This window comes from Lacerta agilis, chromosome 1, assembly GCF_009819535.1.
Source record: "Lacerta agilis isolate rLacAgi1 chromosome 1, rLacAgi1.pri, whole genome shotgun sequence".
Taxonomy (NCBI): domain Eukaryota; kingdom Metazoa; phylum Chordata; class Lepidosauria; order Squamata; family Lacertidae; genus Lacerta; species Lacerta agilis.
Window position 1 is genome coordinate 104,996,704 of NC_046312.1, and position 13,814 is coordinate 105,010,517.

The following is a 13,814-nucleotide window of genomic DNA, read 5'->3' on the forward strand; positions in this document are numbered from 1 at the left end:
AGACAGAATATGAGAAGCAGCTTTTTGTACCAGCTGAAGTCTGTTAATTGTGCGTGCAGGGACTAGGAGACCAACAAAAAGGGCATAACAGTAGTCTATTTGGGATGAAACAAAGACATGAAAAAGGACACCTGCATCAGGAAGAGAGAGAGAGAGAGGTGAGGACCTACTCTGGCTATCTTTCTACGGTGATTGCGAGCAGAGTCTATTTCTAAATGTCCGTACTGGGTTCAAAACCATGCTGTGTCAGTGCAGTTGGCAAAAGCACAGATTCTGTACACAACATTCACATTTTTTTTAAAAAAAGCAAATACCCCACAACCCTTCAACTGCTCTGAAGGCTGAGGATAAGCTCACACATATATAGAACATTCAAAGGTGGGGTGGGGTGGGGTGGGGTGGGGAGAGCAAAACAAACAAATAAATCCAGGCAAACGTATAGAAAATTCTGCAAGATTCCCAAAGAGAACCTCACTAAATATTACCTTCCAATTCAAGCCTATACATGCCTGCTCAGAAGTAAGTACCATTGAGTACAGTGGGGCTTACTCACAGGCAAGAGTGTATAGGTTTGAGGTATGAGAGACCCTAATTGAAAGCGAATTTATAAAAAGGAAAGTGATAGAAGCTCTGGAAGATATTTAGAGATATTTAGGCTCCGGAGAGCCTCCATCAAACATACTGGCCACTGGACAGACATGCAAAAAGGATATTGCCTTCCTTTCTCCTCGAGAGTATTGACAAAACTCTCTCAGGCTTTCAGCATGCAGGCATACCATAACTATGCATGTGGGGACTACAGAACGTGGGGGCAGTGAGGGTGGCAAAGAGCTCTTTATTTAAATTTCAAGTTTCATGAACATTCATTTCACGAGCCAATATTGTGCAGTGAGAAGAATGTTGGATCCAGGCTCAAATCTCCATTTGGCCACGGAGGTTATGGGGTTAGTCACCCGCTTCAAATGTCATGCTAAGACAAACCGTGGGTTAGCTCAAACATGTGAGCTTTTATACTCCTAGAAAGGAGGTTGCGCCTGTGCTCCGTCCCCCTGCTGCTGTGCTGCCACAAGCTAATCCATTGTTTGCCTTAGTGTGCCCAAACCAGGGCTCATGGTTTGTCTCATCCTTAGGCAAACCATGGGCTGTAACCAAGCTTTGTTCTTGGGTTCACAGTTTGCCTGAAGGTGACCAACACAGATGATGTGCTAAGCCAAATCATGACTTACCTCACTGCAGCAGCAGGGTCGTAGGAGGAGCAAAGCGACCGCCGCCACCTTTCTGGGAGCTTGTATTTGCAGCAAGCATCAGACAAGACATGGGTGGTACTTGCTGCCTTGTGTCTCTTTCATTTAGCACAGGATCTTAGCTGTCAAAGGTTGTCAAAGGTTTACCTGGTAGAAGCTCTTCCCCACTGCACCATCTTATTTCCCCAATTGCACTTCCACAAGCCTCCCATATATTTCACTTGAAGCCAAACAGAAGCCGTACACTATATATCTCTCTATATCTATATATGTACGTCAGATTTTTTTTGTAGAAAGCAAAAAAATAAATAAATGCAGTAGTAATAGTAGTAGTAGTAATAATAATAATAATAATAATAATGATACACTTGCTGGTCATAAAGCCTAATTGGACACTGTTGATTCATTATGCTTTATGGAAACCCCCTCCCCTCTGTAAATGAAATGTCACAAATACTTCATAACTTACCATAAGCCTCCATTGATGTTTGAGGAAACATTGATGTGGTAATCAGCGGTGGGATTGCTTCATTTGCTGGCCGATTATTTTTGCAATTGGCGGCGGAGGTGCTGCAGATTCAATTCTTGTGTGTGTGCGCGCACGCATACCATATTCTCTTTTATGGAAAGTTGCCAGCAGACATGGCAAAGGACATGAAAAATTGGCAGGGAAAATGTCCTTCCGGTCTGCATGCACCCGCATTCTCTTTCTGCACCGTCCTTCCTGCTTTTCCCCTGTGGTGCACACCTTGGGCAGTAGCAGCTGACCAACTCCCCAGAAGCAGCTATGCACGAAAGCACAAAATAAAGAATGCATTTGCCTACTTCTACATGCTTCCTTAAGGCCCTGCGTTTTTTTGGACTGGTCAAAATTTTGATCAGTGGAAATTAGGGAGCATGGGTGCATGCTGTGTGTGTCCATGAAGAAATGCATGGTATACACATGCACATAGTCAGGGTGGCCAACTTGAATATAATATTGTGTGTGTGTGTGTGTGTCCAGGTAAGCCCCGCCCTGCATAATTGATTACATGACACGGCACAAACACGTCATTTGAATGGCAATGCCCATCAACTTTTGAGGGGGCCTCAAATATTTTATTGGGGGGGGGGCAAAGGGCCCTCGCTCCTTAGATGTTGGCTCCTATGAACACACTCCCTCCACAGAAAAGCACTCCCACTGTATATGATTCCTCAATTAGAGCCTTTCAATCAAAAGTCACTCGAAATCCCTTCCAAGCGTGTACATATGCTTTCCTCCATCTGTGGCAAACCCCTTCCTGAAAAGTAGTCACAATTTTAAGTGATCCTTGATGATAATTCCTTGGTACTGGATCAATATATAAACTTAAAATTATTTCCCCATAAGATGGCAAAAAACAACAACAGTTTAAAGGGGCTTTGTTTGGCCTTATTTTTTTTTGGAGGGGGGGGGGATATGTTCAAGTTTTGAGAGAGATTTCATGACACAGACGACTCCATTACGCTTAAATTCTGTCTATGTGCCAGAGCCATTTGCAAGAAAGCAACTTTGTAAACAGTATTGAAGACACTGCACACTGGCGCTGACAGATGGCAGTGAGATAGACATTAAAATGGTCACTTTAACAGTTTATATTGGATTTGGTCACTGTTTTTGTGTTTGGATTGGTAATGGGAAAGCAAATGGGGGAAAGTACTGCAATTTGAAATTCTCAAAATATGAAGCTGTGATATCAATTTGAACATGTTGTTTTGTGAATCACTGTATTTTCCTCTTCATAACATTTAGAAAGGTACTATAGGGAGAATGCAAATAGAATATGCTTACAAACGCCAGACAGTTGCCACTGTGAAATCAATGAAAGAAACCAAGAGGGGGGAAAATATTTAAAGCCTTTACATAATTTGACCAGTTTTGCTAACTAGGAACTAATCCTTCTAGCGACCAGGAATTTTAATGGCAATAGAGAATCATTACACAGTTTGCCTACACTTTTAGCTTTTATTAAACCAATTTCTTCTGGTTGAAAAGTCAAATTTGATTTCAATTCTGTTGTAGTCAGAGTGAGAAGGAAATGTAGGTATTCTAGAATATAGGCAAATGCAAAATTGTAATTTGCGAATCATATCGTTAACACTTTGGCCAGAAATGGTGAAACATACCGGAAGAATAAGAAATCAAGATAACAAACTTTTAATAATAGAATGGAAATAGTTTGTTGAATATTTACAGATAAATTGTAAACAGATAAAAGGATTATTGTAATAGCCTACAGCTACATACAAGTATGGGATGTGGGTGGCGCTGTGGTCTAAACCACTGAGCCTAGGGCTTGCCAATCAGAAGGTTGGCAGTTCGAGTCCCCGCAACAGGGTGAGCTCCTTTTGTTCGGTCCCAGCTCCTGCCCACCTAGCAGTTTGAAACCACGTCAAAGTGCAAGTAGATAAATAGGTAGCACTCTGGCGGGAAGGTAAACGGCATTTCTGTGCGCTGCTCTGGTTCACCAGAAGCGGCTTAGTCATGCTGGCCACATGACCCGGAAGCTGTCTGTGGACCAACGCTGTCTCCCTCGGCCTATAGAGTGAGATGAGCGCCGCAACCCCAGAGTCATCCACGACTGGACCTAATGATCAGGGGTACCTTTACCTTTACATAAGAGTGTGTGTGTGTGTGTGTGTGTGTGTGTGTGTGTGTATATATATATATATATATATATATATATATATATATATATATATATATATATAATGTTAAGTAAATTTGGATATGCAGAAGATATTAAAAAATAAGGAACCACAGAAAGAGGGGAAAGGAAGTCAAGTTTTAAAATGTCAAAATGATTGTAAAGTCAGTGAAATGTATGTATCTGGAAAGTATAAATAAAATTTTAAAAAACCCAAACAAAACCCCCCACTTTGGCCAGAAAGTATTGATATTTTTAATTACTAGTTAATAGGTCTATACCATGGCCAGAACATATGCCATATGCTATTAAGGCATAACTATTTATTTTATAGTTTCATAACTGCCAACTATTATGCATAACTACCTATATTTTGCTGTTGGTATGGCTACATGGAGGAGGACATAATAGAGCCATTGCTGTAATACGGTACCTACCTTCCTTACATTTGTATTTGCCAGAGCATCAGCACAGAAGTTCCTATCAATGGGGGTTCTTTCCTTCATTCACTTTTTTCTCAGTAGAATGGTTAGATACCATTTTGGACCTCTGGGGTGCCAGGGATTTGAATGCTGATAATAGTGAATTGCTGTGCAGTACGACTGCTCTCCTCCCTACTCCCTCCCTATTTTCTAAAAAAATGCTAATGCACCACTGTCAATCCCTGCATAGTTACAGAACCACTCCCCTAGTTACTGTTCAGGGATCAAGAGGTGCTCCCAAGCTCTTCCATTTCTCAGTCTGATTACCCTTCAGAAGGCACTAATTAGGGAGCTCTGTTTACAGTTTACCTTCTTAGGTTGCATAGGTTGGAAATCCTCCTTCAGATTCGATTCTAAGCATGTTTTGTGGTGAGCGATAACCAAAGACTGCCAGTTGGCAGCTTCCCAACATTGCAAAGACTTGTGGCTAATATAATCCACTGTGCTGGTGCTGCCTGTTAAGAAATCTGAAGGCTGACAGACAAGGGAAACTATAGATGACAGACAAACATTCAGGGAAGGGAAATGCCACTGGCTGATTTCCATTGCCCATTGATTATTTCTATTAAATTCATACTGGCTAGTTTGTGGAAGATGTTAGGAGGAAGAATATCCAGGAACATTAGCCATGGCTCTTCCCTCCCTGCATATTTGATCACATTCCCCTGCAACTTCCTCTTCAGAAAAAAGCATTCAAGCCAAAGACAGCAGTTTTCTTTTGATGAGTGTAATCTGGGCAAAAACTCCCACCAATATACCTGGGGTGGAGAACCTGTGGCATTCCAGATGTAGCTGTACTTTAGTTCCCATCAGCCCTAGCTAGTGCACAGGGAGTTTTTAAAAACGCGTACACCCCTCTTTGCCTAAAGGCCTCAGAGTGGCTTGCAACATAGAACAAGATTGTAGCCACACAACACGAATGAATGAATGAATGAATCTTTATTCGCGCCAGCCATCGGCCATAGCAATAAAACAATACAATATACAAAGAACAGAAATAAAAAAGTCAATTATATAAAATGCATTTTAGGGTTTTGAATCAATAGTCATAGTGGATCTTATTCTGATTGCCCCAGCTAAAAACCTTGCAACCTTTGCTGTCTCCTGCTCATCTTGCACACGAAAGCTCATACCAATAACAAACTTAGTTGGTCTCTGAGGTGCTACTGGAATGATATTTATTTATTTATTTATTTATTTATGTTTGTTTGTTTTGCTAAGAGAAAGGACACAGTGGCAGTGGTTGGGCGACCTGGAACGGACAATAAAAGAGGGGTGATAATATCATTCCTCAAGTCCTTATAAAGAGTGCAAGCCAGAAGGGCGTGCGCCACCGATTCGGTACTGCCATCTCCACAGGGACATAAGACAACACAAAAGATTGAAAACAAATATTTGCTTACAACTCGTAAGAAGAAACTGCAGCATCAAATGATTCAGTTCCCCTCATCCAGAGACCTGCATCTACACCAGTTTCCTAAAAGAAAACAGTGATGTGGCTAGGCACACCTCTGTGGGGAGGACATTCCATAGACATGGCGCCACCACTAAAAAGGCCCTTGCATGGGCCCCTGTGCTACTTGTGAGCTTCTAGGTGTAGTTGGATTGCAGGTTCCCCACTCCTGAAATATGCCCCTGGAAAACCAAGGCTTGTCCCATTTTGCAGGATGTTTTACAGTGCATTTAACAGTTGGTAGTGCATTGCATTGTAGCTTTGGCATGTATTGTGTCAGCTCAAATCCCAAGCCCATTTACTTGTAAATTATTCTCATAAATTTCTGTGGGACTTGCAGCCAATGGCCACAGTCCAGCATAGAATTAAGAATATCGAATCAACAACCTTAACATTCCTAACTCTGGGCTGAACTACCCCCAGGACTTCCCTGATAATATTGCTCTTTGTGCCGTAGGACGGGATACATTAAGACACATTGCATATGCTCAGTACAAAAGGACTACCAACCACCTTCCTGTTGCACCATTAGGCAAATGCTAAGACGTGAGTTTGACATGAAAAAAATTCAGCTGATTAACCAAGTATTCAGTTCGTTAACATTAAATGTAGTTAGGTGATTGCTGGGGCTCCGGAATGATGACAGCAGGTTTCTTGATGAGATAACTTAATATTTAAAAGTCAAGTCCAGCATTTGCTTATGCTTTAGCAACAAGAAATAATCACCAACTTTGTAAAGAAGGGGTGGAGGCCTTGCATCCCTCTAGATGTTGAACTACAACTTGCAGCATCGCTTGCCATGCCATGCCATGCTGGATGGTGCCAATGGAAGTTGAAGTTCAACAATATCTGGAGAGTTGCCCCCGGATTAAGCAAAAATCCTGCTTGGAATACAAAAAGGAGTCTGTTTCATAGGGCTAAAGACTTTCTTGATTAACTGATATGCTTTTTGAAACTGCTAAGTTTTCACTGATTGATCACGGCAGTTAACATATTTGAGATCGCTAATAATTAAACAAATACTAATCAACAACTGCAAAGTCGTTCTGTGGTTGGTGATCAACGATGTCATAAACTTACTGTCTCAGTGAAATGAAAGAAAACAAGTTTTTTTGCATTTATCTGTGGTCTCTCGTTACTTCCCACAAGTTTCCGCTCCCCTTTGTGTGATGTTTTCCTTTTTCTGCACATGATCAGGTTGACCTGCATTTCATGAAAAAGATCCCCCCTGGAGCAGAAGCGTCAAACATTCTGGTTGGCGAGCTGGAATTCCTGGACCGTGCTGTAGTGGCTTTTGTTAGGTTGTCTCCTGCCATGCTGCTTTCGGGACTAGCGGAAGTTCCAATCCCAACGAGGTGATTTTATAACCAGGGCCGAGAAAAGAAAGGCATATTTCCCAGTTAACAAACAAAGGACCAGGACCTAGATAGGCATTGAAAATGCTGCACGGAAGCCTCTTTAAATCATTTTATATGTCACACATTTCCATATGTGTGCAGTAACAAAGTGCCAAACTGTGTGGTTATGGCTGTTGCTTGCCTGGATGGAGAGAGGGGCGTGGCGGGGGACAGCCATCTAGAAACATAACTTACACATGGCTGAAATGTAGCCTGAAGCAGAAAGTTAGGAGCCCCATTTGTTGTTTCCTTCCCTTCTTTTTTTGCCTCCGACTCCATTCACCAGTGACATGTGATGTTTGGAAGGCTGCCCATGAAAATATCCCCTAACCCCTGTAGTAGGAAATACATGAACCTAAGGCCTTCTCCCAAACTTGCTACCCATAGGAGCTGCCTTTGACTTCAGAACAGGCCTAATTGTCTCGCTAAAAACACACTTGGTCAAACTTTTGTTTCATGCATCTGTTTTTAAAGAAATCCTTCCATTTCAGATCACTATTATTACTATTATAAATGCCACAATCCATTCAGTCTAGCTAGAAACACTGTAGGGGTTGTTTCATTTTGCTTACTTTTACTTTAAACGTGTTAGGGCTACATAACTGGATGTCCTTTGAATGTTTTTTGCTTTCCATTTGTTTGCAGATTTTTATTTATTCTTCTGGGACCTCTAGGAAAAGGCCAACAGTTCCATGAGATTGGCAGGTCAATTGGAACCTTAATGACAGATGAGGTATTTATCTATTAACAGCAGTTAAAGCTTACTCAGAAACAACCTGTTTAAACCTAAAAGTAAACCTGTGTTGAGATTTATTTTGTCTCCCAAGTATACCTGAAACACTTCGCTTGAATTGTAGGTAGCAGCTTTGCACATTCTGCTTAAATCAAACTTCAACAATAAGCAAAGATTTCACTATGCTAAAGTGTATTTTTTGTACATAGAAGACTTGCAGGGAAGTAAGTTGCTGTGTAAATGTGTTGGATTTTATATGCCCTCCTTATAAGAAAAGTCTCATGTATTTTCTTCTGTCTCTGACAGGTGTTTCATGACGTTGCCTACAAAGCGAAAGATCGTAATGATTTGGTTGCTGGGATTGATGAGTTTCTCGACCAGGTGACAGTTCTGCCTCCTGGAGAATGGGACCCAACGATTCGTATAGAGCCTCCCAAAAATGTTCCCTCTCAGGTATGTGTACATTTCATGTTGTTGTTATTGTTGTTTTAATGTGAAGGTACTAAAGCAACAAAACCATTCCATTTTTGAAACCAGAATGGAAAACAGTATATCTCCATTGTCGCTTCTGCACATCCCGTCACTATCTTAACATTCTTGAAATATTCCTCAAGATATTCAAAGCAAAAACCCTATCCTGTGCAAACAGGTGATTAGGATTTTGGATTATATAGCTGATATAAAATCAACGGAGCACATTGTTAGCTCAGGGGCCACATTTTGTCATGGATAGACTTCCAGGGGCCATACACCAATGTAGGGTAGTGCCTATAGGCAAAATAATAATAATAATAATGAGTGGAACAATGGCTGTGACTTAACTCTGTGCAGTAGGATACATTCCACCCATGCACAACTCACAGGCTTCTCTCTCTCTCTCTCTCTCTACACACACACACACACACACACACACACACATTCTCTATCCCTCCTGTTAAGGCAAATGAGGAGTTAACACAGTTCAAGGACACATTTGATTCATTAAAGAACACTTGAGGTGGGCACAGAGTAGGCCTGGTGAAAGGTAGTATCTAGGGAGAGGCCTGAGGGCTGATAAGAGAGACCTTGGAGCTCCATTCAGTGTTTGGACTTGAGGTTACCCACCTGTGTTTTACTAACCATTTCTGCTTTTACAGAGCATGGCTTCCATTATATTTATTTTTACTGGTGGTACCCTTTTGAACATACAGAGGCAAATGTTTTGAATCCTCGCCCACCCCAGCAGACATTTTGGCATAGCGCATACACTTCCACCCCTTGTTTACAGAGCCCCGTCTTGTGGGGCGCGAGGGAAACATTGAGCATAGTGATGTCACCTCAGGCATCTTCTTTAACCAAACGCTTCTGGGACAGACTTGGGAGAAAATGTGGGGTGGTGACAGCAATTGCATCTATGGCGGTAACATGTCAATGGGCGACATGAGGCGAGTAGTTAAGGGATATGCTCTATCTCATGCTCAAGTCGTTCCCATACTTGGGCCTCGTTGTACTTTACCAACTCCCCAAACTGTGGTTCTCTCCTGAGCAGAGTAGGTGTGATATGGTTTCAGAACTCAAGGGCTCATGGGAGGGAGTATTTCTAATAAACGGAGCAGGCGTCAACACTAACTGGTGATTTCCATGTGGCAGGGCTTGTGCTGAAGCTGTGTGATTTCCATCATTTGTGGAGGGAATACTTGAAAGGGAAATACTAGGAATGTAACAGTGTGCTAGCTGACCTTAAGTGGTTTCCTTTCCCAGTCTATGATTTGAAAAATGTAAACACATGCACATCACATCACATCTCTTTCTCTCATGTAGGAGAAGCGTAAGATTCCAGGTGTGCCAAATGGAACTGCTGCTCATGGAGACATAGCACCAGTTGGAGGTCACTCAGGACCAGAACTGCAACGTACTGGAAGGTTAGTAATAATTCATTTAAAAAAACCCCAAAACAAATATTGTAATATATTTGTGGGGTTTTGGTTTTTTTTAATACGACATGGTTGGCTTAATTTTTTAAAAAAAGTTTTGAAATGTATTTTAAAGTTTTATCATGTTTGCGCCATATTTTCTTAACTAGTAAGTGGGTTATAAATATTTTATTATTTAAAAAATCCAAGGTCATTTTGCTTCCTAGCAGTTGAGCCTCTCCTGCTTGATCAGAGCACCTGTGAAGAACATTCACCGAGCCTCTTACCCCAAAGTGGTAAGACTACACCTTGAGGCCTTTAATAAAAGGCTGTAAAAAAGGTAAAGGACCCCTGACAATTAAGTCCAGTTGTGAACAACTCTGGGGTTGCGGCGCTCATCTCGCTTTACTGGCCAAGGGAGCCAGTGTTTGTCCGCAGAAAGTTTTTCCGGGTCATGTGGCCAGCATGACTAAGCTGCTTCTGGCCAAACCAGAGCAGCGCACAGAATCGCTGTGTACCTTCCCGCCGGAGCTGTACCTATTTATCTACTTGCACTTTGAGGTGCTTTTGAACTGCTAGGTTGGCAGGAGCTGGGACTGAGCAACAGGAGCTCACCCCGTCGCGGGGATTCGAACTGCCAACCTTCTGACTGGCAAGCCCTAGGCTCAGTGGTTTAGACCACAGCGCCACCCGCATCCCTTATTAAAAAGACTGTATTTTTACACAATTAAAAGAATCCCTGTAGAACTACTTAAAGTGCAGTCAATTTCCTACCTCAGTTAAACACTTTGCATGTTTTTTATTTATTTGTTGCATTTATACCCCACCTTTTTCTTCAAGGAGCTCAAAGTGGCAATACATAGTTCTCCATACAACAACGCAAGGAGGGAGGTTAGGTTGAGAGTGGGTCACTCAGTGACCTTCAAGTCCGAGTGGGGATTTGAACCCTGGTATCCTGTGTGCTAGTCAAATGCTCTAACCACTATACTACACTGGCTCTCCTGTATAATGTTTCAGGGCATTAAGATACTTTAGAGAGGTCTTGTCTGCTTCGTATTTGACTTTTAAAGGTGAATGCAATGAACACATTTTCACATTAGATTTGATAACAGTGATGGGTATTTTTCAGTTCCAAAATTCATGAGGAAGTTTAGGTTTAAAGCCTGACTCTGCTTTTTCTTCTTCTTCTCCTCCCCCCATTTCTGTAGGATTTTTGGGGGCTTGGTTTTAGATGTCAAGAGGAAAGCGCCATTCTTTCTGAGTGACTTCACTGACGCGTTCAGCCTGCAGTGCTTAGCTTCGTTTCTCTTTCTCTACTGTGCTTGTATGTCTCCTGTTATCACGTTTGGTGGTTTGCTGGGAGAAGCAACGGATGGCCGCATAGTATGTGTCATATTTTGATCTGAATCTTCCCTGTTATTTACAATTGGCACTTTTAAAACATCCCATAAATGAATTTGTTTGTGTGTGTGTGCGCGCGCACGCATGCGCACGCACGCTTGGAATGTTCTATCTGATAAAAACGGCAACTATTGCAATCCAATGCCTTGATGCGGAAATAATGGGTCTAACTTTTCCATTTCTCCCTTACCGCCCCCTGCAGAGTGCAATAGAATCTTTGTTTGGTGCATCTATGACTGGCATAGCCTATTCGCTCTTTGGTGGACAGCCTCTGACCATACTAGGGAGTACGGGTCCAGTTTTGGTGTTTGAAAAGATACTGTTCAAATTTTGCAAGTAAGTGATCCGTTTTTCTTCTTTTGAGGGTCTCGCTGTTCCCATACTCTGTTGTGTTTGCCTTGTGAGGGGTTACTGAAGCTGAAAGACAACTCTAACTCTTAAGAGTTAGGATGATGATGATTGTTCTTTATTAAATTTTTACACAAAAAATTCTCTGCAAGTAGCTCCAGGTCAACTGAACTTTAAGGCAAGTTCGAGTAGTCTTTAAAGAGGGATAGTGAGCAGCAGAGCAGGCGTAAGTAGAAACTTGCATTTCCTAAACAACAGAACCTCTCACAAGGCTTTTCTCAGCCTTACTAATGAAATATGCTTTAACCTATCACGTTGATAAATGATCATAAACAGCCATTGTCTTTGCTGTGCTTTCCAGCAAAGGCATTTTGGGGATTAATATGTTTTCCCCGAGGCAGCAACAAACTTAATAGGTCTGGGTCTCTGCATTTGCAATCCTGTCTCCATGTGCTTCCAGGGAATATGGACTGTCGTACCTTTCTCTGAGGGCAAGCATTGGCTTGTGGACTGCAACTCTGTGTATCATCCTTGTTGCGACCGACGCCAGTTCGCTTGTGTGCTACATCACTCGATTTACGGAAGAAGCTTTTGCGTCCCTTATCTGCATCATTTTCATTTACGAGGCCTTAGAGAAGCTCTTTCATCTCAGTGAGACATATCCAATCAACATGCATAACAGTTTGGAACAACTGACACATTACTCGTAAGTATGATTTCATCCGTTGTCCTGAAGGGATTTCCTTTGTTGCGGGGCACTGTTCCCTTTGTGAAGAAGCCAAGGGGCTTCCCAATAGAAAGAGGACATTTATGTTTACATAATTTTACTAGGGCTTGCATCCTTCTGTGAAGTTCTGACAGGAAGAACCCCACATTTTCCAAGAGAAAGCTTCATTTCAACAGCATGAACGTCATGGCAATGGCTCACACATGTTGGGTTTGAATAAATAATCTGAGCAGTTAGAATATTTGTTAGTCCCTGCCTCCAGGCACCAATAGGGTGGGATTCAATTAATGAGCCCCATCAGCAGAAGACATATGCTTCTTCTTGCACAATGGGGCTTCCCCCCTCCCTTATACCCCACCCCAAAATGTGCGAGAACCTCTGGAATGGCATGGAAGGTGGTGGTGGAGTGGGGTATAGTTCCATCTGGGAAGCCAGAACACTTGCCCTGACAGAATGATTGACTTAAACTCAACATTGAATTCCTCCCATAATACTTTTTTTTTAATTAATCCCTGCAAGCCAAAATTCCAATCCCATTTTCAAACATTGTTATCTAGAGGTGAGGCCCACATTGGCCATTGGTGATAGAGTGTGAGCTGACCTTTATCAATTTGCTGACCTCCAGGTTTTTTTTAAAAACTAAAAGTCCCATCAATTCCAGCTCACTTTCTCTGGGACTTAGGAAGGTCATTTTGAATCCTGAGTTTGTCTTTGGTGGCATTGGCTAGCCCTCCGAGTTCGGTGTCATCTGCAAATTTGATGAGCATCCCCTCAATTCTTTTGCCCAAGTCATTTATAAAGACGTTGAATAACAACTGGCCCAGGACAGAACCTTGTGGCACCCCCTTTATTCCTCCCCCCCCAGAATGACAAGGAACATTTAATGAGCGCTGTTTATGTTTGGTCAGTCAGCCAGGTACAGATTCACCTGCACTTACCTGACCTAGCTCATGTTTTAGCAGCTTATGAGGAACTTCATCAAAAGCCTTAATTGCCACTGAAATCATTGGGAGTCTCAAACAATTTGTCCATTGATTTCCATATAACCTAAGTTCAACTAACTTAGTCTGGATCCAGTCTGTAGCCAGGGTGGCCAGATTCAAAAGGGGGCAGGGAGTCCTGCATCTCTTAATACTTGCGTCGAAAAGCAAACACAAGCCACACCTGCTGAAATTAAAGGTACAGCACCCTTGCTCACTTTTGCACCGGACCACCCTGACCATAGTGCTAAAATGCTAAACCATAGCGCTAAATCTGTTTGCCCTGAGTTGCCTTGTAATTGACACTATGGTGCAAATTTAGCTTCAGTGTGTGAAACTGCTAAGATAGATTGCTTTGAGTTCCCAGATCCTTTCTTGTCTCCCATTCCTGAGCAGTAGCAAGGTGCGACAGTGAGATCTATGACAGGAGATACATGGGAGCAGTTTCACGTGCCAAAGATATCCAGGGATAATTGCAGTTGTCCTATGAG

The 13,814-nt window shown here is 42.2% G+C and overlaps 1 protein-coding gene across 7 annotated transcripts in view; it reads left to right on the plus strand.

The window, feature by feature from the left end:
- The window catches only part of SLC4A10 (solute carrier family 4 member 10), a 159,925-nt gene that overhangs the window by 102,847 nt on the left and 43,264 nt on the right, over positions 1–13,814 (plus strand). For 5 of the 7 annotated variants that reach the window (XM_033165896.1, XM_033165911.1, XM_033165904.1 and 2 more), the window contains 8 exons: positions 60–158; positions 7,043–7,200; positions 7,888–7,975; positions 8,282–8,428; positions 9,776–9,876; positions 11,076–11,250; positions 11,471–11,604; positions 12,077–12,322. In XM_033165896.1, coding sequence (XP_033021787.1) covers positions 60–158; positions 7,043–7,200; positions 7,888–7,975; positions 8,282–8,428; positions 9,776–9,876; positions 11,076–11,250; positions 11,471–11,604; positions 12,077–12,322 — 1,148 coding nt within the window. The remainder of the gene's footprint in view (positions 1–59; positions 159–7,042; positions 7,201–7,887; positions 7,976–8,281; positions 8,429–9,775; positions 9,877–11,075; positions 11,251–11,470; positions 11,605–12,076; positions 12,323–13,814) is intronic. The other 2 variants (XM_033165934.1, XM_033165942.1) reach the window with 1 other exon arrangement.